Genomic DNA, 22,500 nt, shown 5'->3' on the forward strand with positions numbered 1-22,500 from the left:
CATTGTTGATGTTACAATCATTATTGTTATCATTGTTATCATTACCAATATCATTATAATTATTATCATTATAGCTATTACTATAATACTAATTATTCTTTAAAAAATAATTAACATCATTATTATTACCCCCGTCATCGATGTAATGATTTCTACCTCGAATTGGTCAGTCATATGTATATATATATATATATATATATATATATATATATATATATATATATATATATATATATGTGTGTGTGTGTGTGTGTGTGTGTGTGTGTGTGTGTGTGTGTGTTTATATATGTATATATATATATGTATATATATATATGTATATACATATATGATACACACATACACACACACACACACACACACACACACACACACATATATATATATATATATATATATATATATATATATATATATATATATATATATATATATTTATATATATATGTATACACACACAAATATATATATATATATACATATATGTATATTTATATATATTCAGTATGTATGTACTGAGAGAGGTAGAGCAAAAGAGAAAGAAAGTGAGAGGGAAAAAAACCTAAGCTTTCCTCATGGTCGCGTCACACGTGTTGTGTAATTGAAGCCATAGAGGGCGCCGGGAAGCCTAGTCAGGGAGCTTGCCTTCGCGTCTTCTAGAATTATGAAGCTCTTGGTAACCCAAGCACAAAAATATGCTTGCATGTACATACACATACGTACGTACATGAGCGCGCGTACATGGGCTGATAAACGCAAATGCCGTTGCCTATATATACTTTATATACGAATTATGTTCATGGACTTAACAAAAAGGGACACTTCGCTGCGGTTCAAAGGGTGGAACATGGAAGAGCATGTAAGTAGGTTGAGCTTTGCCTTCTGAACTGTCCTTTTGTTCCTAATTTCTTGCGGTCACAAGGTTTCAAATTGTTAAAACCGAGATGGTAATCCATTCCATTTTTATATACACGAAACACACACACACATACATGCATCACACACACACATACACACACACACACACACACACACACTTACACACACACACACACAAACACACACACACGTATATATATATATATATATATATATATATATATATATATATATATATATATATATATATATACTCTAATAGATGTGTGTGACCCACCCGGGATCCAACTTATGAATACCACTGGTATCTCCAGTATAATAATCATCCTAATACCGCATTTCCTCGTGCATGGTAATCCTAAGAGAAAACACTAAAATGTCACTGACGTCACTTGATTCAGCCACGCTTTGAAACGCTTCGAAGCTAAACTCAACCCACATCGTCTACTTCACAACAAAAAGTACTTGCCAAACGAACAGAAAATGCATACATACATAGAGAGCTTACTTTGCGAAACGGCGACCTTGCGTCATAACCTCAAGAAAGAGATAAGAGAACACCGTCAACGTCAGAGGTTATTGAAAGAGAAAACGAAAGAGAGCAAAAAAAGTGCGTTCGGGTGTCACTTGTTTGATTCTGTCGCCGGCTTCCGCTTCGAATCCTCGGCCGAGTCAGTGTGGCTTCGGGCGACGCGGAGAGAGGTTGTGAGGACGAGCTTGTGCGGGGATTTTGTTGCTGTAAGTCCTGAATTTTGCTCTTTCTGCTGACTTCATGCAAGGCTGTGATATTTCGTTTGTGTTTATTCGACATTTATTGTTATTATAATTTTTTTTTTACGGTGAAGTTAAATTTTCTTGACTTGTCGAGGCCTTGTTCGATGGCTTGTTGATGTAATTGTCACTGAATATTTTCTTATTGACAGTTTCTAAATAAATTAACAAGCTGAGAAGCAAATAGTTCTCTGTTAACTTCCCAATTATGGCAATTGCAAGAAGGCATCGCTTTGAAAACTTTTCTAAAACAAGAGTCCTTAATCATTCCAGAATGTCTTGAGTCACATAGGATTAGATTAGTATAATGTATTCCAAGTCTCAAGACAAACGAAACGTAGTCCTCTCACGCATGATGGATAAAGTTGTTTCATAGACAAGAAATGGTAAATTTTCCGAATAACGCCGCTTTACGAAATACCACAAAAGTGGTATCAATGGATTCCTCTCAGGCTCTACTGTTCATATATAGTGGAAATAATATGCGCTTCCACCCCTGGACCCCACAATCTGGGCCCTCTTTTTTTAAGGCACTTCGTATTACCTCGTGCTACTTCGGGGCATATTTCATATGCAAAATCTTTACCCAATTACCTACCTAACTTTGCCTAGTTTTGAAGTTATCCGTAGCCAAGGGGGACCCCGCATATTTAGGGCCCTTCGTGCAACATACCTTATGCAAAACACCTTGAAAACCACCATCCTCGCCCTGAAATTCAAACATGGCTGTGTTTACGTATTTACGGCTACTGACGAGCTGTGGACTGGAAACCCTCAATGAATCACCTACATGCGCAGTTATGTTCTCTCAATAGATAGCGTAATATTCCCCATTGTTTACAGTATGATTAGTGTCCTCTGTTGAGTGGTCATGTCATTATCGGTCCTAGTTGCCTACCCTGAGGAATATGAGACAATTAGTCTCAGTTACTGTCATCATGGCGCACTGTGAGGGTTATTCGTGGTCGCGGCATCATCTACAGAACTAATTATGTATCATAAGTATCACGAAATGCCCTGAATAGGAGGGGGGGTCCAGGGGGGACATATACCCCCTTGGCTTGGCTAGGGCCAACTTCAAAACAAGGCAAGGTTAGGTAGGTACTAGTGTTAAGATTTTGCATACGAAATATGCCCCGAAGTAGCACGAGGTAGCACGAAGTGCCTTAAAAAAGGAGGGCCCAGATTGTGGGGTCCAGGGGTGGAATCGCACATTATAATTCATATTTTACCCCGCTATTTCCCTGGTCTACTTTATGCTCTCCCTTACTTACTTCTGGTATTTGGTAACAATATTCAACACTCACTCGCTATTTGGAAAATCTACCGGAATTATTTTATATACATACATATTAATTCCTTCATTATTCCACCTGTCTTTGTATAATTACCTCTTCCTCTTTGCAGTGGAAAGCTTTCATTCTTATGAATTGCAAAAAATAGATAAAGATAGGCTTAAAAAAGAAAAAAAAAAACGCGAATTCCAAAAGCTGAGTCACACCCTTCCACCCCCAGCCAGAAACCAGCGCACCAGACCACAAGGGAAACCGGGTTCAAAACAAAAGCCAAACGAACCAGAATTGAAAGCACCAGAGACCAGCCATGGCTCCCGATTGTCAAGACCTGGGTCGCGAGATGACCTCTGATCACGTGACCTTCGACGAGGCCAACAACCCGGCCTTCCTCAACCGCGTCCTTGCCCTGCCTGCACTCAACGACGCCTGTAATTTGGCCTTCACTGCCTACACCACGGCCAAGGTGGGAGAGGGATTTTCGAAGTGGAGGGAGGAGGGGAGGTAATGTGGAATGGGAGGTCATGTGTGTGTGTGGGGAGGGGGTTAGAAGGGAGTGGGGAATTATAACTGATTTTGGGTTTGCTTTCAGGAAAGCGGAAAAGTCTTTATTCCCTCTCGCCCCCTTTATTCCCTCTCGCCCCCTTTATTCCCTCTCGCCCCTTTATTCCCTCTCGCCCCTTTATTCCCTCTCGCCCCCTTTATTCCCTCTCGCCCCCTTTATGCCCTCACTCACTCCTCCCCATCTCCCTCGCAGGACAAGCACCAATACGTGGGCGTGGTCCTGCGCACGGCCGAGAAGGGCGTGCTGGCGGCGGCCTCCACTGCCTTGCCTCTCGCGACGCCCATCGTGGACCGCGTCGTGGGCTGGGACAACGTGGACAAGTGGGCGTGTCGCGGGCTGGACAAGGTGGAGCAGGCGGCGCCCATCATAACCAGGCCTACCAATGAGGTAAGGGGGCGGGAGGAGGGGGGGGGACGAGGGAGAAGCGGGAGGGATAATGGGAAGGGTGGGGTAAAAGGGGTTGTGGGGAAGGGAAAGGAAAGGAAAGGAAGGGAATGGGGGAGGTAGGAAAGATGAGGAAAGGAGGGAGAGGGGAGGAAAGGGGAATTGAGGGATGAGGGAGGAAGAAGGGAAGGGAAGGATGAGGGATGGGGGAGGGAGAAGAGAAGGAGGATGGAGTAGTGATGGATGAGAGAGACGAAGGGAGAGGGAAGAAAGGAATTAAAAAAGGAAATGGGGAAGTGAGCAAGGAGGGACAGAAGATGGGTGGAAGGAAAAGGAGAGATGAGTGGAAAAGGAGAAGTAGAGAAGGGGTTGAAGGAATTATGGGAGAAAAGAGAGAGGGAGGGGAAAGGGACGGGACGAGAGAGAATGGAGAAGGAGAGGTAATTGAGAATAGGGGGAAGTGGGGGAAGAAGGGAAGAAGGGAAGGAGAAAGATGATAGCAAAAAGAAAGGAGAAGGGGGAAGGAGCAAAAAAGATAAGGGAGGGGAAAAGGAGAAAGAAAGGAGAGGGGGAGAGGAAGGGAAGATGGGGGAATGGAAGAAGGGAAGTATAGCGGATGAGGGAAAGGGGGAAGGGGGAGAGCAGGGAGAGAAGAAGAAAAATCACGAAGGGATAAGGAAAGATGAAGCAGGGGAGTGGGAGTGGGAGGTAAATAATTTTGAGGGGTTGCGAAGTAACTAGAAAGGTTTTCGAAAAATATTGTGATAAGAAGATGCATTTTTTTATTAACGCCTGATGGATTAATAAGAAAAGATACACTGGTATAATAAAAACTTAAACATTCCCGTGAATGTAAAGTATGTCCCAACGCGTTTTGCAATACCGAAATTGCCCCAAATACTGTCCCACAATTGTCATAGCCCCAAACCTTTCTGTAACTTAATCGAAAAATTAACAACAATACAGTTCCTACCAACCTCGTACCAAATCTACAGCAACTACAGACTTTCCTCTCGACATCTGTCTTCATTAATGTTATTGACTTCGAGGTTCCTCTCTCTCTCTCTCTCCTTCAGATCGTCACCACAACGCGTCACCTTCTGTTGGGCGCGCTTGCCGGAGAATCCACTGCGCCCCCGCCCACCCTCACTGCCGCGATCACCACCCGAGCTACCCACACTGTGAGTATAAGCTTTCATTTTATATTATTTTATTTTATTTTATTTTATTTATTATTTTTTTTTTTTTTTTTTTTTTTTTTTTTTGGGGGGGGGGGTAGAATCTTCATGTATTTAGAATGATGATGAAATGGTCAAACTTTTTTTTTTTTCTAGTGAATTTTTCAGTGGTAGGAACTTGACTTGTAAACTATAGGTATCTTGAAGCAGACTAGACCGCCATAACGCTGACAAAGTTGCAGTAACTGATTCTTTTGCGAAATTATCAGAAGCCAGTCATAGCCAGACTGTTGTTGCACGCACGTCACCAGGTTCTGGCTAGTATTAACATTGTACACTTCTGGAGTTGCTGCAGTGTGCAACGTGCATGTTTACCATTACCAGCCCACGAACAGACGCTCTTATCCCATACATCGGCCCATATCTTCCCAACTATTTACTTTAATCCCATATTCTTTCCTCGATATTTAGGTTTTTACTCATTAACTGACTTGAACTGTTTCCAATGTTTTCACTGCGTCTGACCAACGACTCTATCACCCTTTCCGTTTCCAGGTTGACTGCGTAGCCGACACTAAGGGAGGGCGCAAGGCAGTGGACCTGGCAGTGTGTGTGGCTGATCGACTGCTCGACACAGGCCACTCGCTCATCGACACTTACTCCCCAGCCGAGGAGGGGGATCTGCACGAGACGGGTGAGAGGGGTTAGAGTGGGCAAGAATTGGTAAACACTTGTAATCACAATTGCGTTTTGAGTTAGATATATTCTCTCTGTCTGTCTGTCTGTCTGTCTCTGTCTGTGTGTGTGTGTGGGGGGGGGGTGCTAAAACCAGAATTGATCATCCATAAACACTTTTGTCGCTAAAAACTCCAACTAAATAGTTGAGTACACTTTTACAGTCAGAAAAAGTCTTGAGTTTGTCCGTCTAGTACCTAAAGGAAATCGTAAACCTCAGTGTTTTGAGTTGGACTAGACTCCTCTCCGGACGCTAAAAACCGAAATAGATGAGATTAGACCCATTTCGACCTTGACATCTAAAGCTTCACCTTAATTCCCTCTATTTCATCATCGCCAGATAGATCTCTTGGCGTTCTACAGTCATTCGTTCTCGTTCATACCTTTTTTTATGTTGGTTGCATTGAATTTTATTTGTGTTATTGTGCGCGTATTCAGAGGGGCCTAATTTTTACGATTGCGGTGTCAGTCCCTGTCGTTCGTGTACTGAATCCTGCTGAGAACTACTTCCGAATAGTGAAGGATTTTGAGGTTCCATTCATCTGCAATACGTTTGAGTGTGACCGCACCATTCCAACTTTTTTTGCTCAGGAGGATAATATCTAGATTCTGTATCGTTACAAATGTTCCGCGAAGTCAAATTTACAGTCATTTTTTCCCTTTCGACATTGTAATATTCAGCTTTACGGAAATGATAATAGATTTCACATCTTTCTCAAAGTACGAGAGACCAGAGAGGCCAACCTGGAGACGACACCGCCACGAAGAGATTGCGGGTTGACCTTCTCTCCTTTCGACCTCCATCCCAAAGGGAACTGTGCTGTGATATATATCTTGAGCCATTTCACAATACAGTCCATTGGCCCCGTCCTCGCCAATGGCTGCGGTCGCCAACCTTCTTTGCTGATATTATTTATCTCTATCTTTATACTTACATTCTATAATTTACATATCTACATTTCTACGATTCTACTGTCTACTACTGTTTGATGTATATCTAAGTCTTTAATCCTTGTGTACGTTGAGGGTTTCGTTCTGGTTCCTCTTAGACATAGCGGAGACGAGCGCAGCAGCGAAAAGGCCAGCCGGCATCTTATCCGTGCCACGACGCAGCTCTTTTGTTGTTGTTTTCTTGAGGCATGAATAGAAGGTGATGGCTCTTGGTGCCATTCCGCCTGCTGAGGTGAAGACTAGGGGAGTGGAAGTGCCCTGCTCCACCTCCCGAATCCGTTCCCCGTACTCCTTCATCTTCTCATTTTCATGTTTTTTATGTGCGGTCTTCAGTTCTTGTGAGAAGTTACTTAGAGCCATGGGATTGAAGATTCTAATATCGAAAAATGCCCGTTGCCCTCTTGTCCAAAACCCTCTTGCACTTACATCCAAGCGGGCATCGTCTGCGTTGTTTCGTCCCGTCGTGGGTATGAGGGTTGGCTCAACTCTGACATCGCGGCAAGTCTCACCAAGCATTTCCGCCGTCACGTCTCTCACTTCTTCATGTCATATGACGGCGCATGCAGACGAATCCACCAGTCTTGCACGTCATGGCGTGGTTTGGATCAAATGATGAGCCGCAGATGCAGTTTTGCGGGAGGCCCTCTATTGACCAGCCATATCTGAGGCAGATAGCATCTGTAAACTTTTTCTTTTCACTTGTTCAGATGATTGTGAGATTATTTCTTGTAAAACAGCTTTTTGTCTGATTTCTCTTGTTGTGATCTCTCTTTTGATTGTTTGTTGCTCCCTCATGTCTTTGTGTGTCTGCGTCTTGAGCTATGTTTGCCTGTGTCAATTTGTCTGTAAGTGACAGTTTGTGCTTGTCTGCCATATGCACTGGTTTCCCTTCACTGTCGGCCAGGACAATCAACAAGAACGCTTTCATAATGGCATGAAGAGGATTCCACAATGTAAATATTTACGAGATACAGACCTAGAATTTCTTGTGACTTGGGTTACCTTTTATGAATTGCTCTGGTCAGCCGTGCTACATTTTATTCAAGTCGGCGGTGCACTATGGTGTACAGCGGCAACCACAATTGCTCACAAGATGGAGTGATGAAACCGTTTAGTAATGATTACTCATTGATTTCCATTAACGCTCTTGATGAATGGTGCAAATCTGTGGAACTGCCATAGGCTGGGGAATTGCATGTGTTGCTGTTGCTCTATTGGATCGGTATGTATGTGAAAGTGGTTTTGTGTGAAATCTAAAGCTTATATTAACAAGTTTATGTAATAGTGAGTTTCTTTCACGCAATCCTTAAAATTCCTAGAGATTCAGAAAGTCGATGGTTTGAAAGGACATGCATTTCATGCATTCACTAACGTCACATATCTGCATTTTCTAGAAAATACAAATAACTATCACAACTTGCCAAACTTCCCCTTTTGGCATAAGAACTGTGCCAACATGGCTTACTTTACTTTGGCTTCAAAACCTTTAAATCGTTTTTTTGGCACTGCTTTGGACCACTACAGTTGCCTTTTGTGACCCTCTGTCCAGAGCGTAATTACGTTTTATTTCAGTAGATATTGGGAGCATCAGTAAAATTGGTTTCACATTTTCACTCTCTGCCGGCGACACCTGTCCAGCGTATGTTCACTGCAGGACATATCTTAAGCAGTGAGGACAGGATCTAAGGATGATCTCAGGCAATGTAGTTAGAGCAACTGTCTCTGGGAAAAGTATTCTTAATGTTAGTCAAAAAATTCTACATCTCTAACCTGGAGACGAATTCTTGTGGCAATATTATCAGTGTTTGCTCCTTTGGTTTCAGGGAACCGGTCGCTTGCATTTACTTACTGATGGGAGGATTGAAACCAGTTTTAGGTTTTGCTTGTTTTTTGGGGAGGTGGGGGCGGTATGAACGTAACCTGATGGCACCGGGAGAGTAAGCAGTAAGTATGGTATGGCTGGGACGTCCTGGAGCGGTGACCACGTAGCCTTGCCTAGGCGGGAAGGTCAGGTGGAGATAGGTGCGAAGAAGGGACCTGGCCCGGGGGCAACATGTCTGCCTCTTCTACCGGGGTGGCTAGTTGAGTGAGAGTGAGGGCACCCCGGTCCTATCCCGAGGGCGACAGGGAAGGAGGGAGGTAGCTCTCCGACCGCCGAAGTGTCGGACTGAGAGGGAGTGCTTGACCATTAGTATGACCTCAGGTCAGCCAGGTTTTCCTCTTCCATAGATAACAAAAGAATCGCAACCCTTTTCCTTCCCTTAAAACAAGAAGAAGAAAAAAATCGCGTCCACGTGGTAGCCACATGGTTGTCACCTGAGAAACGTCTAACGTAACTTTTGCTGAAGTCGTATTTGTGATATTCCTCATAAACACATAATTAGGGGAAATGGTCTTAATAGACCATTTTCCATTTGAAAGTTCGGCGTATCGCACATGGATATGAATATGTCCACTATGCCAACTGAGCCTGTATGGGAGGCCTTACACACACCTATATTAACCAGGAAGATCTGAAATATGAAATATTTCCTTTTTTCGTGAAACTCCCGTGTAAAACCATAATTACATGAACCTCCTAAGTTCCAGGGGTTTCATAAAATCACATTTACTAGCGTGTACACATCCCTCTCTAAAGCACTCTCCTTCTTCGTTGCCATAGTTCCGGGGGAGACCTTGGGCACAAACTGGCTTTTGCCGCCACAGCCTTACTTTGTCTCGCTTTGAGCTTGCTTTCGTAGGCTTTGCGGTCAGTCTTCCTTTGGTTCTGGGTCCTCCTTTACCACTCGTTTACCAGGACTATTTTTATACATTGTGTGTGTTTCAGGTCTGTTTTGTACATGTATATATATTTTTTATACCGATCTCGAGGACTGTTTCTCGTGGTCCTATTATATTATCAGTTTGCTGCATTATTGAACGGTTAGTTCTAAAATACCTGTTCCTTTGATATCAGCAACTACAACCATTTTCTTATCCATCAGTATTTAATAATAATAATTCTATCGTATTTTACCAGTATAAATCATCTCTATTAGTGCTCAAAATATTCCATTCTTTCGCCACAGATGAACGTGACGGCGGACTGGCTAACAAGGGAACAGCTCTGGCCAATAGGGTTAGCCGGCGGTTGGTCCGCTCAGCCAATCACATGCTTTTGAACGATGCCAACGACTATGATGTTTCCGATATGGATGACGTCACCACCACCATCCAGCGATTGGTAAATCAAAACATTTTTCAGATCTGTCTTGAAGCGGTTGATGTCGGTGGATTTGAAGTATCTGTCTAGTATTTGTTACGTTGTTTCCTTATTAGTTCTCGTTATTCTTGGTAGAGTACTATAGGAATTAGTTATGAAGGAAATGCTTGTGCTCGAAAAATTAAGTTATGAATAATAGAGATTATGGAACAAGAAATACAATTTTTTCCATACATCTTTTTGTGCGTTTCTTTGTGTATTTTTTCATTTCTTTTCCAGTGAGATTATCTTTTAAACCTAAAGCTTTTGACACACAATTTGTAAATCTCTCAGTCGAACATAAACCAATGTCACATCAGGAAACAAATACATAAGATGCTTTGTGTATATTGGACTGGCGTAAACATCAGTTGTATCAGGTAATCTATGCAAGTTAAATTTTCATTAATCTTTGTCCAGTTAATAAGTTCATATATCACTGATATAAAAAGTTTGTGGTGAAGATTGAACTCTGTACATACAATGAGCCGGTGTGTTACGTATGGTCATTTATACCAATATATAATTTCCTTGCAGAGTAGTGTCATTCTGTCAACAGGCTTCTGGTGTCAATAGAGATACTGGAGAAGTGATTCCTTTAGTTGCAACATTTCCAAGATGACTTACTATTCATGCAATTAGGTCTACACACTTCAAAAGATTCGCCTAGGTCTATTCTGAATGATTGATACTAGAGGGGATAATATTAATGGTATTGTTGTTTCCTGATTGTATTTTCCTGTAGGTGGTAGGCCTGATAAGACGACCTGTAGAAGTAAGTTTCACCAAGTCCATGTTTGATTTTGTTTTGGCTTAGTTGACAAGTATGGTAATGTTTATATACAATCATTGAAGATATGAATAAGATAAACATTGCTTAATCTAGTAGAAAGACTTGTTGAAAACTGTATCCCACTGCTTCTGTCCGCAGTACACACCATTTTAATGAGGGTTGTGTTCATTACTGTATCCCACTGCTTCTGTCCGCAGTACACACCATTTTAATGAGGGTTGTGTTCATTACAGGTGGACTTGGGTCGAAGGTCACTTCTTAGCTGGTACTCTGATGTCTGTAAGATGTCACGAGGCCAGCTAGTGAAGAGTGGCGTCACTGTGACACTCAATATTGGCAAAACTGGTTTATGTACCACCCAAAATCTGGTTGCTAAGAGCGTAGGGAAGACACGAGCCATCGTATGGGGTAACGTAGCTGCTGTCCATGGGTTGGTGATGGGGAACGCACGCATTGCAGTTACTCGAGCAGTGGATAGTGCTAGGACCGCGCAACACTTGCTGGTAGATGGCGTAAATACAACACAGGGCTTGGTTATCACTGGCGTTAGTATTACACAGAGGATTGTTAAGGGTAGTGTCTGTGCTACACACAAAATTGCGAAGGGTGGCATTCACACAACACAATCTCTGGTGAGAGGCACTATCGACGTGTCACAGAGCGTCATGAAGGGCGGTGTGAACACGGCACAGAATTTGATGAAAGGTAGCATTTACACAACACGGAAAATGGTAACGGGAAGTGTTCAGTCAACACATTACATGGTGGTAGGAGGGAAGAACACAGCACAGAGTATGGTAATGGGTGGTGTTAGACTAACACAAAGCCTTATGGTAAATGGTGTAGGGATTACCCAGACAGTGATAAAGAAGGGCCTAGCAACAGGCCAAGGAATTGCAAATGAGGGATGGGAACTTGCACACAGGGGTCTCCAAGTTGGCATGGGTGTGGCACTCACCACTCTCACAGCCCTTAAAACTGTAGGCACGAAGTCTGCGAAGCAAATGTCTGCTGTGGTTCCTACGTCCATCGCCGACACCGCCCACGCCCTCTACAGTAACTTCCAGACAACGATGACACCCATTCACCAAGCTCTTGAATACGGCTACAACGCCCCCAGCGGGATGTGGAGCAAGGTGTCGGAGCTGCCGGAGAGCAGGATAGCGTCCCGCGCACAGGTTAGACCAGGATACACCAGCGTAAAGTTTATGCTTCGGAATCGTGAAACAGAAGAATGCTTATGCGTGCTTGCAGTACTCAGGGGCTGTAGTGAAGGGGATGCTGCTTCTGCTGCTTCTGCTTGGCCGAGGGGACTACTTATGACTCTTTTGCTTCTGCAGGAGTGGGCGGCAGAGACCTTGAAGGCAGCCACAGCAGTTATCAAGCAGACAGCAGGAGGGGATGTTACGGAGACAGTACGTGTTCTAACATCTTCGGTGGTAGGCTGAGGAAAGGGAAGGAAGGGTGAATAATGTACACAAAAGCCATGAAAAGAGGATGTTCCCAAAGCGGGATGTGAAGGGTCATGTAGACTTACCTGAGTGGATGATCATGTTTTTGGTTGCACATGCCAGTATGCCATTTCCGAACCGCTTCTGTCTAGATTGTCCTTTCATCTTATCTCACATCATTTATCCTTTCATTCAGAAGTTTTCTTAAACATTAGGATCAGCATTTTCATGTTCATATTTGCATGTGTATATTGTATGCAAGACTAGTCTGTTAATTTCCACTTGGGCATTGTATTTCTAAGCAATGTAGGCATCCGTTCCCTATAGTGTCCCTCTCTAATTTCAGATTCCAACTAGTAATCCTAAACCCTCGCAGCTGCCAAATCCAAAAGGCCTTGTTTCCCCTCCAGAACTTTTGTCAGAGGCTGAGGAAACTCTCAGGAATGTAAATAAGCCTGCAGAACAAGAGCTCAGCCATTCATTTGATTTCACCCTCAACCCATTAGAACTGCTCGCTACCTCAGATTGTGCTTCAGCTGATCATCATCTTAATCCGCACACGCTTTGTACAGACCCGCTTTTCTCGCCTACAACCAGTCATAGACTACCTATAAGTCCGCCTATGTCCCCTGGAGATGCATCGGCTGACATGATGCATAACCAAATGGCTCCTGGTCAGGGAAACCATAACTGCTCAACATTCCGTCTCGACTCTTATCAGTCCTGCAGAGACGCTCAGTGTGTCTTGAACTGTAGGCCTACTGAAGCTGTTGACTTGGTCATCAGCTTGACAAGTCCAGTAAGAAGAGTTGACTTGGAAGCCATTTACCCCATTATGAAGGAAAGTTCTGAAGGTGTCGGCGAGTACGTTCCTCAGTCTGTCTCCCCAGATGCTGATGATAGCATTTCAAGTGCCTCGCCTACACCAACGGTCAAAGTTTCAGTCATGTCCTCTTCGTGTGTTGGAATCACAACCAATCTTACAACGCCGGTACGATATGTGGATGTAGAAGCCACCTGCTGTTGCATGTCTCCTGGGAGTGATCACGACAGCTGCGGGGAACCTTACATAGAGGCAGACATTCCAGGGGGAATTCAGCCACCTGGCACTCAGGAGTCCGATTATGTCGATGTTACTCTGGAGTGGGTAAACCGCTTTGACCGCGAGTGGCAAAGCTTAAAAAAAATTGTAGACGGAGTAACTGACAGCGAAAGTTGCAGCGAGTATATTCCTTCAGAGAAGATGAAGTCATGTCATGCAACCTTTAGTGGACCACAGACCCTTCTCTATCCCGATCCGTGTGTTGAAAGTGAAGTGAATGCAAATGGAGATGAGTGCAAAGATCCACTGACCGACCACCTTTCCGTTGAGGCCGTGGCAGGTATGATTCCCATTGAGTTCAGAACAAACTCCTCTCCAGCCTCCTTGAAGGATACTCTTCATGCAGAGGCCAAGGAAGACAACCTTCTTGGAGAAGTCTTAGAAAATACAGACCCTGAAAAAACAGACCTCTTTACAAGTTTGCTGGAATTGCCTCTCACAATGACCAACCCTTTCCCAGCCGGGGCTTTGGCTGACACCTTCCCTACAGTAGCCCTCACAGACACCATGCCCATGGTCACGCTGTCAGACACCCCCGGTAGTGTGTCCTCTGGCTACGCCAGCTCAGAGGCCAACTATTCCCCTGCCTGCTGGTGGACGCAGCCCCCGCCCTGGGAGGGAACTAGCGACGTCGCGGGGGCATTCGGCGACAGCTACAGCGGCCAGTTCATGGATCCACACGAGCGCCATCACCTGATCAACACCCGCCGAGCTCTGGATGAGCGCCTGGGAGGACTGGACTGGAGCGCCCCCTGGAGTCCCCAGGAATACCCAGAGGTGTATGAAGCTCCCGGGGTCGGCGCGCAGGGGTGGCCCAGGAAAAGGAAGGCGAGGCGGGGGAGGAGGAGTAGATGGTGGTGATCTATAAATTGGCGACCGCACTGGCGGTAGAGACTTTCATTGGGCAAATGGTGTTCACTTGTGGAATAATGTCCGAGTTTTGTTAACTGTATATACACATATATATGTTAAAAGTTGGTTGCAGAGATACATACTATATATTTAAAAAATCAATGCTTCACTCATGTTGTGTAGCGAAATTGCTGATGTAGCTGAAATAGTCGAGGCTACATGGTAATAAGGTACAAGATATTACCAGAATATTTAATCAGCTAGGCAGGAATTATCACATGTGCATGCGGAGACCATACATATTGTAGATTGTTCCTTCTTATATTTATCGGATATATGATTTAATCTCCATCTGACAGTGTATATGATGATATCAAGGTCGTTGCTCAACATCCTTGTGTCATTCTCTGTAATAACCATAAACATCATATTGCTATAGGTTGAAAGTATGGGTACAATATTGTTGAAAAGTTAAATAAATAAATATATATATACTGAATTTGTTTCAATTTAGTGCGCATTTCTCATGGTCAGTTGCTCTTTGCCATGTTCCTTACATTTTACTAAAGCTATATACACCGTTAACAATGTAAATAGGTAATACGCATGGGAATGGATTATTCCAAATAATTAATTGAAGTGAAATAATCTACTTGTGTATATACATTCTGTTCTGTCATTCAGAACAGAATATATAAACACGCGTAACCCGAAGGAATTTTACCTTCACCAATAGCCGTTACGATCACGTGACTGGTGGTAGCTCACGTCTTTAATTCAAATTCAAATTCAAAACGATACGTGAGCTTCAGGCCAAAAGCGTAGCACTGAACGGGAAGATATCGGCATATTTATATCTAGGACAATTGGTAAGAGGAATGTCCAAAGGAGAGGAGCATTTTAATGTGTATTTTGTAAGTAGAATATTTAGTCAGGAATGCGTAATCCATAGCCGTTGACTTCGCTAATGTTTTCAAATTAATTGAGTTTTTAGCAATTTTTTTTAAGACCGATTCATTCGCGCTTCGTAGTAAGAATGGCACGTGAGTAAATGTTTTTTTTTATGGAGTTGTGTTTTGGGGATGATGAAAGATAATAATTTTGGAATTGTGTGAATATATCAAAGGCCGTAATACCTAATCATGCGGGTTTTTTCTTTTATACTGGAAATTATGAATAAGTATATTTCAATTCCAGGGGCTTCCGGAGTTTGATCTGCTGAGCGGCCATTAATAACGTAACCATGGCGAAAATTTTGATCAGGCAAGCTATTGTGTGTAGACGATTACTGGTTCATTATGAAAAGGGCATCTAAAATATTTATCAATGAAAATAGCATGCAATATCAATTCCAAAGCTAACCTAAATAGAGTATACATAAGATCGATTATGCCACGCCTTCTACTTAATATTCATTAACAAATGCAACATCACCGCAATCGACGCGGAAGATGATTTTCAATATTCAATCAATCAAACGCAACATCACGAAGATAACATGCCATAAAAGTTGACTATATCAAATTTTCATATCTATTTCAAATCTACATTTTCTTTATTCCTGGCCGTTCAAGAAAGTAAAACCATCGAACTGCTCAAGTGTTGTTGCTTTGTTTACTTTAGTGTCCTGAGTTAACGGCGCTGTAACTCGGTAAAAGGAATGAGGGGGGGGGATATTAAGTCCCCCCCTCCTCCTCCTCCCATTCGATTGATTTCTTTATATGAATTTCTATTAAATATAGTGATTTACACTATCTGGCGGGAAAGGTTGGAGTCCATGTTTCCAAGGTCTGAAAGCTTTTTATCTTTTAGAGTCTTGCGTATCCCAACCCTTCTCCCTCCCTTCCTCCCATGCTACGCTCCTAAGAAGGGAACACGTTTCTCTTTTGATCATTTCATTGTACAAAGTATACAACTCTCTGCGTGTTCTTTATGTAACAAACAAAACTCAAGTACGTTGTGATTATCATAATTACATTTTGAAACCCAAAAACAAAAGAACAATGATGAGGATAAGCCAGATTTGCGGAGCAGATGCTTCGCCGGGCTTCCCTGCACTATGGCGAGCCCGCCTGTGTCAGCAATGCCAGCAGTGACCGTCAGGCGACAGTGGAAAACTGGAAACTCAGGAGACAAACACATTTACACCAACGTATCCATAGGCCATGTCCACAGGCACGAGCTTTGTTCGGCAAAGTTTGCAAAAGTTGCAGAGCAAAGCTTCCTCAAATGGACGCGGTCTTAATATCCATAGATTTGATGTGTGAAACAAACTAAAACGTAAAAAAATTATATATTAAAATAATTAGATGGGCAACTTTTGGCGAAATAAGACTTCCAGATTATATAATTTGTTCTTGACCTCTGTCGTGCGGCTTCACTACACTGACTCAGCAGTGGAGGTATAGATGTGAAGCACTTACAAAGAGTGCTAAGTGGATAGAACACACAAGTGAGTCACAAGGGAATATTCTCGAAGTGTATTTAGTAGCGATTGTCGAAAACAGTGTAAATGAGAATAATTTCACAATGTAAGATCATGGCTTTCGAATTACGTACTAATTCAGAAGAAATCAACCAAATATCTTTTAACTAAAATGTTGTAACAATTAAATTAACCAATTGTGTAAGGGTGTTATGACATACATGACACAGGTTTGGCCTAACGACGGGCATCATGACGTACATGAGGTTTGGGTATTTTTTATCACTGTGCCATTTTATTGTGCTGAGTTAGAAGTGAGTGATGATGACTAATGCAGACATAATTACTATATTTACCTTAATAATCAGACCAACATTCAAAACCTAGATGGCACCACTTTCTTCTAGCACCAGCAGGAGAGAGTCTTGAATGGCACCCATCCACGGTCAATAGTAAGCACTTTCTTTATAGAGCGATGGCACATAGCAAGTTGCCGATCTCTTGCTCTAAAGCACTGCCAATGAAGAATGTGCAAGCAGAACGAGAAGAGGAAGGTGACTCAAACCATGCCCAACGTCTATAATGTGCCCCTGTGCCAGTACGGATGCCTTTTACTGTGGCACTCATGACAGTCATAAGCACAAATGTCCTTCCTCTTCCCTAACTCTTGATGTTATCTTCATTTTTGATGGTTCTTTCGTATTCATCCATGACAGTTTATAATAACAAAAAAGTAAAGCTGCTTTTTGTCACCCCATAAAACAGCAATTCTTCTATCAACCTCAGTATAAGAAAACTAATGAGCTGATATGGATCCTACACTACAATTTTAGTCAACTGCAGCATTGATAGAACCTGTTATAGAACACATACAAATCTCTAAATACAAGTAAACACACAAAAAATCATAAAAATGGCTCTAGTTTTATGAGTGACTGAAATAGAGTGGGAAAAGTCAAAGTACTTTGTGTGAAGCTGCCTCGCTCTGAAATAAAACCCTCATGGAAAAGGGGCAAGCGAATCTATTCCCCGTCCGCAATGGGTTAATAAGTACGACGCAGGATAATGATCACATGGATGTGGTTATTATACATTTATTGGATATACATATATATATGTATGAATCAGAAAATATACATGATTTTGAATCATAAAATAAAATTCCAGTACCTACCCAGTAAACAGGAGAGTAATTATTTTGGTATTCAATTCACAACAAAACGTTACATTCGAGACTATAAAAGGAAAAAAAGAATGAAGAGTACCATAGAATGTTGGGAGGAAGAAAAGGATATGAGAGCCAGACCTAGGGAAACACTGGATCCATTCAGTCGAGTCTCAAAACAAGGGAGGAAAGTCCTTACAAGTGGAAGAATACATAAATATACTAGAATCATAAAATAAACAAAAAATAAAATTGGCAATTTCCTTTCTTTTCAAATATAAGAGAAATAAAATTCAAGAGTGACATTGTTTGGGTGTCTCCTCTACAGTGTTCTTTCAATGGTTTGAACTTAAGACTCTACATATATCACATGGAATCCCTGACATCACTTTATGAAATAAACAGAGAAGCAAAAATAGGAATCCAATCTTATCTGCTACAAAGGTCGCTAAAGAAAAGGGTTAATTGCAGGAGAAAGGATAATACAGAAAAGACTAACAAAAACCCAGAGAGAAAGGTGACTACATAAAGATAAGAGAAAAAAAAAGTAGGGAGAAATGTTAACAACTGTAATTACATGGGGTTATTACCTTAAACCACAGACTCCCAAATAAGAACAATGCCATGGTTAATACAGGGTTGGGGCATTAATTAAGTAACACCTCTGTAGAATTATGTGGAAATATTCTTCCAAAAGAAATATCCAATAAAGTTCAAAATTCAACCTTTAGTGATTACAGCACCTGCTTTAACATACAACCATGCTTCTGTTTCTTGCTGCGAGTGATGCACCCTAAACCTCAAGGACAGCAGAGCGACCTGAATTCTGTCTGTCTAAATGCGTGTCAACAACCACAAGAAAGAACCATGCACAGGTACCACGTTAAATAACCAACACAGATTAATAGCAATAAACGGGACTATGATGGGGAAAAAATAAAAATAAAACAGACAAGTTTCTACAATCCTCTTAACTGTTAAACATAATTTTAATTGAAAGTCAAATGCATGAATGTGTGAATGTTGATGTACATTCAGAGGTTCCTTAACATTTATGAACCGATCCCACATTCAACCACATACAGTCATACATGACTATGATCTGACTATGGGAAAAATTAGTGTATTTCAATGATTAATATACTAGGAATGCAAGTTTTCCTAACTTAAGCATTGCATTTACTGTTCAATCTTTTTTTATACCTTTCCTACTATGCACATATTTGTGGACCTCTTAATACATTCTTAAAATAATCTCCCTTGTAAAAATTACTTCTTGATGATCAAATTTCAATCATTTTTCAATAAATCCTTTAACAAGTTCTTGGGCAAGCAAAATGAAGCTACATTTAGATTTCCTTTCAGGTGTCAAGATTCCAATTGCAATAGGCTTTTCAGAAAGTAAAAGTACAACTATCAAAATGTTTTCTTTCTTATAGCCTTTCTTTTCCTGCTCTAAACTCCTGATACATTAATATAAATATCTGCCTTTGCATTTCTCAACACTAAATAATGATAAATCTATAGATTTGACATTATAACAGTTCTATATACTTCTCTATACAATGGTAAAATCAAAGACTTCTCCAGGTCAAACTTACATCTCTGGATTCCTCAACCCTCGCAAATTCACAACTGAAGCGACCCGCACACAGCAACATTAACTGCCACTTATCCCGGATGAACGCACCAATAACAATGCCAGTATTTACCTTCACTTACAACCTATTTCAACCACAAGGGACCTTAGCAACACCTTCCTCACCTCCTCAGCCTACTTTGGAACATCCATACATAAACATGCCAAAGATACAATAGGCCAATATACACAAGGAAGAGCAACATCCCCCCTCCACCTAAGCTCATTCCTTGGGTATTCCAGGTACGTAAGCAACAACATAAAACAACAATAATTATAAATAAAATAAATCGAAATACAATGCCAAGTTTGGAAATTACAATATAAAAAAAAGCTAAGTTGGACTCTAATCAATCTATCAATCGAGAAAAAGAAAGAAAAAATCTCAAACCAAGAGTGTACACAGAACTTTTGAATTCCAAGCACGCCACGTCAATGAGAGAATAGGAGTTCAGGTCGCGATTTCATGCCCGTGCCGTGATGCCAGTGTTGAAGTGGAGGGGAGAAGAAGGAGCAGAGTGATGCTTCATTGAGACTTCTTGGTCGCTGCGTCATATGAGGGGGGCAACTCCGACTGAAAATTGAGGGGTAGTTTTGTTATTTCGATGTTCATATTGTGTGTTTCTTTGTCTTCATTATAACTTGTCTTCACTCTTTTGGAAGAAATACACTTACAATATATTTTTTTATCTTCAACTTTTTTTTATTTGTTTAATGAGAAAGATGATAAAGAAAAGGAAGAAGAAATGACAACTAGAGGAATTGAGGAGAGATGGAAAGGAATGAGGATGGGGAGGAAATGAAGAGAGGGAGAAAGGGATGAGGAAGGGGAGGAAATAAGAAGAGGAAAGGGATGAAGATGGAAAAGAAATGAGGAGAGAAGGATAGGGAGGAGAGTGGAGATGGAAAGGGATGAGTAAGGGGAGGAAATGAGGGAAGGAAAGGGAAGAGGAAGGGGATGAAATGAGAAGAGGAGAAAAGAGAGGAAATGAGGAAGGGGAGGAAATGTGGAGAGGAGGAATGAGGAAGGTTAGGGAGTGAGGGGCTTTAAAAGTAGATGGAAAGCAAAGAGAAAATAATTAATAAAGGGAAAAGAAAAATGAGGAACACAGAGGGAGGGAAAAGAGGGAGAGAGGAGGAAGGAGAGAGGGATGGGGGGATGAGAGAGAGAGATACAGATGTAGTTATATAGATATATAAATAGATCTAGATACAGATATCAACAATGTACACTTACATATGCAGGTGGGGGGACATAGGCATACTGTGGGTTGTTGGGGTCATAGTAAGCACTCTGTGCTGCCTCCTGGGCCTTGGCATCTGTGGACAGACAATGGTACATGGAAACTTTAAAATTTACATTTACAGACTTGACCAAAATCTCAGCCTCCTATAAAATACATTTTCCAATATATTGCATTCATACTTGGCTTTAATGGTTAGTATCATTCTGTAAAATCAAATGTAACCATAAAGGAAGCCCGTAGTGACTTCAAAAAACAAAAAAAAATGTAACTAACTTTTGTTTAATGCCATAAAAAATCAAATGGATGAAATGAACCAATATTACAGCACTGTTTGGAAATAGTTGGACTGATAAAAATACCATTTCAATAATTCATTGGCGAACTAATATGTCTCTAAACTACTATTCAAATATCATCAAAGTTTGAAAGGTATGTCATGAGTTCGAAGGCATGCCAAACTTTTCCAAACATTTGAATTATGCCTTTGTTGCATTATACATTACACCAATACTATTTCCAAACAAGTTTCTAATTTTACATTGTGAAATAAAAATCTGTATGCACCTTGTAGTAATAATGTATAGCACAGCATACAAATATATTCACAGATCTAATGAAAACAATCCTCTTAGTTTAGCTCTATGCACAACCCATACTAATCTCAAAGTTACCCTAGCATTGAATGCTAAACAGATGATAGAGCACTTTAACATAGAACGTTCGGTGATTTTTCTAGTTTTTGTTTGGGGGGCACGACGGGGACGCGTGTTTTTTGTCCAGCCGGGAGGGAGGAGCAGCGCGCGCCCAGCCAGCTCCCGGCCAGTGAGGCGAGATGATCCCGACGGTTAGGCTTATGCGTAAAGAGTCCTGGATTGGAATTTTGATTTAAGCCAGAGGTCAGGGCAAGGGAAAACGGGTTAAACAAGGAATTACCACTGATGATCACTGCATAGGTCTAAATGACAGTAGGGCACCCACCTGCAGCACTAGTGGTAAATCCAACAGCCCCATTGTAACCATTGTGGCCACTCAACCCGGGGTAGGGTGGGGGTGCCTCGTACATGAAGACTTCATCCGCTGAAAAGGGAAGGTGAGACATAATTCTCAAGTTCTTGAAAGACAATGGTACTGCTAGTGTTAACAAGTTGAGATATGTGCCAAGAAGTTACACTGACTTTGGCAAATGCTGTAACAGTTGTGATATATGTCAAATAATATGGATGATACACACAGTTGCCCATAAGTAACTAGTCATGAATGAAGTCTAAAAGTAAATGGTGATGAAGTGAGTACAGATTATAAAAGCAATGATGGTAGTAAACATTGTAAAGCAGGAACCTGTATGATAACACAATTAATACTAAACAAATACAAAATAGTCCACATTATCCATGTGAAAATGAGAAAAAGTCTATGAACTATTACAGATTGTCATTGTTTGCAGGATAATGATTATTACAGGTGGCTTTTGTCAATGAAAAAATGAGAATAAAAAATGCATTACAGACACTATAAGGAGGATACAGATGAGGAGGATGAGGAGGAGAAAAACCATATGCAGAATGAGAAGATTAGCCCTGGAAGAGCAAGCATATGTGCAAGAGAAATCAAAGAAGAAAGAAAAAGAGGGGGGGGGGGTGAGGGAGAAGATGGGAAAATTATGAAAGAAGAGTTAAATGAGCAAAGACAACAAAGGTGAAAAAAGGTAAAACTTCCAAGGCATATATATTTCAAGACCCATGTGCCAAAAAGCATCAAGAGAAGGCCAGCAGCCCACCTTGTGGTCGATCAGGGAAAGTGGCAGTGGGAGGCACCCAGCCTGCATAGCCT

At 41.6% G+C, this 22,500-nt stretch overlaps 3 protein-coding genes across 4 annotated transcripts in view; 2 read left to right on the plus strand and 1 right to left on the minus strand.

The window, feature by feature from the left end:
* The window catches only part of LOC122246048 (BTB/POZ domain-containing protein KCTD9), a 454,156-nt gene that overhangs the window by 157,726 nt on the left and 273,930 nt on the right, over positions 1-22,500 (plus strand). The gene's annotated exons all lie outside the window — the stretch shown is intronic.
* LOC122257830 (uncharacterized) lies at positions 1,460-14,688 on the plus strand. The gene is made up of 9 exons (XM_043023342.2): positions 1,460-1,617; positions 3,166-3,408; positions 3,700-3,894; positions 4,968-5,072; positions 5,625-5,763; positions 9,824-9,978; positions 11,023-11,967; positions 12,130-12,204; positions 12,587-14,688. Exons 2-9 carry the CDS (start codon positions 3,253-3,255, stop codon positions 14,201-14,203), a joined length of 3,387 nt encoding a protein of 1,128 aa, XP_042879276.2. The 5' UTR covers positions 1,460-1,617; positions 3,166-3,252; the 3' UTR covers positions 14,204-14,688.
* The window catches only part of Wbp2 (WW domain binding protein 2), a 13,377-nt gene continuing 8,574 nt past the window's right edge, over positions 17,698-22,500 (minus strand). Inside the window, exons 4-7 of the mRNA XM_043023341.2 lie at positions 22,448-22,500; positions 21,649-21,747; positions 20,661-20,743; positions 17,698-19,997 (exon numbers count right to left, since the gene is read on the minus strand). The exon at positions 22,448-22,500 is cut by the window's right edge and continues 106 nt beyond it. Coding sequence (XP_042879275.1) covers positions 19,950-19,997; positions 20,661-20,743; positions 21,649-21,747; positions 22,448-22,500 — 283 coding nt within the window. The 3' untranslated portion in view covers positions 17,698-19,949. The remainder of the gene's footprint in view (positions 19,998-20,660; positions 20,744-21,648; positions 21,748-22,447) is intronic.

This window comes from Penaeus japonicus, unplaced genomic scaffold (assembly GCF_977035675.1).
Source record: "Penaeus japonicus unplaced genomic scaffold, GWHDUDI00000001_assembly GWHDUDI00000040, whole genome shotgun sequence".
Classification (NCBI taxonomy): domain Eukaryota; kingdom Metazoa; phylum Arthropoda; class Malacostraca; order Decapoda; family Penaeidae; genus Penaeus; species Penaeus japonicus.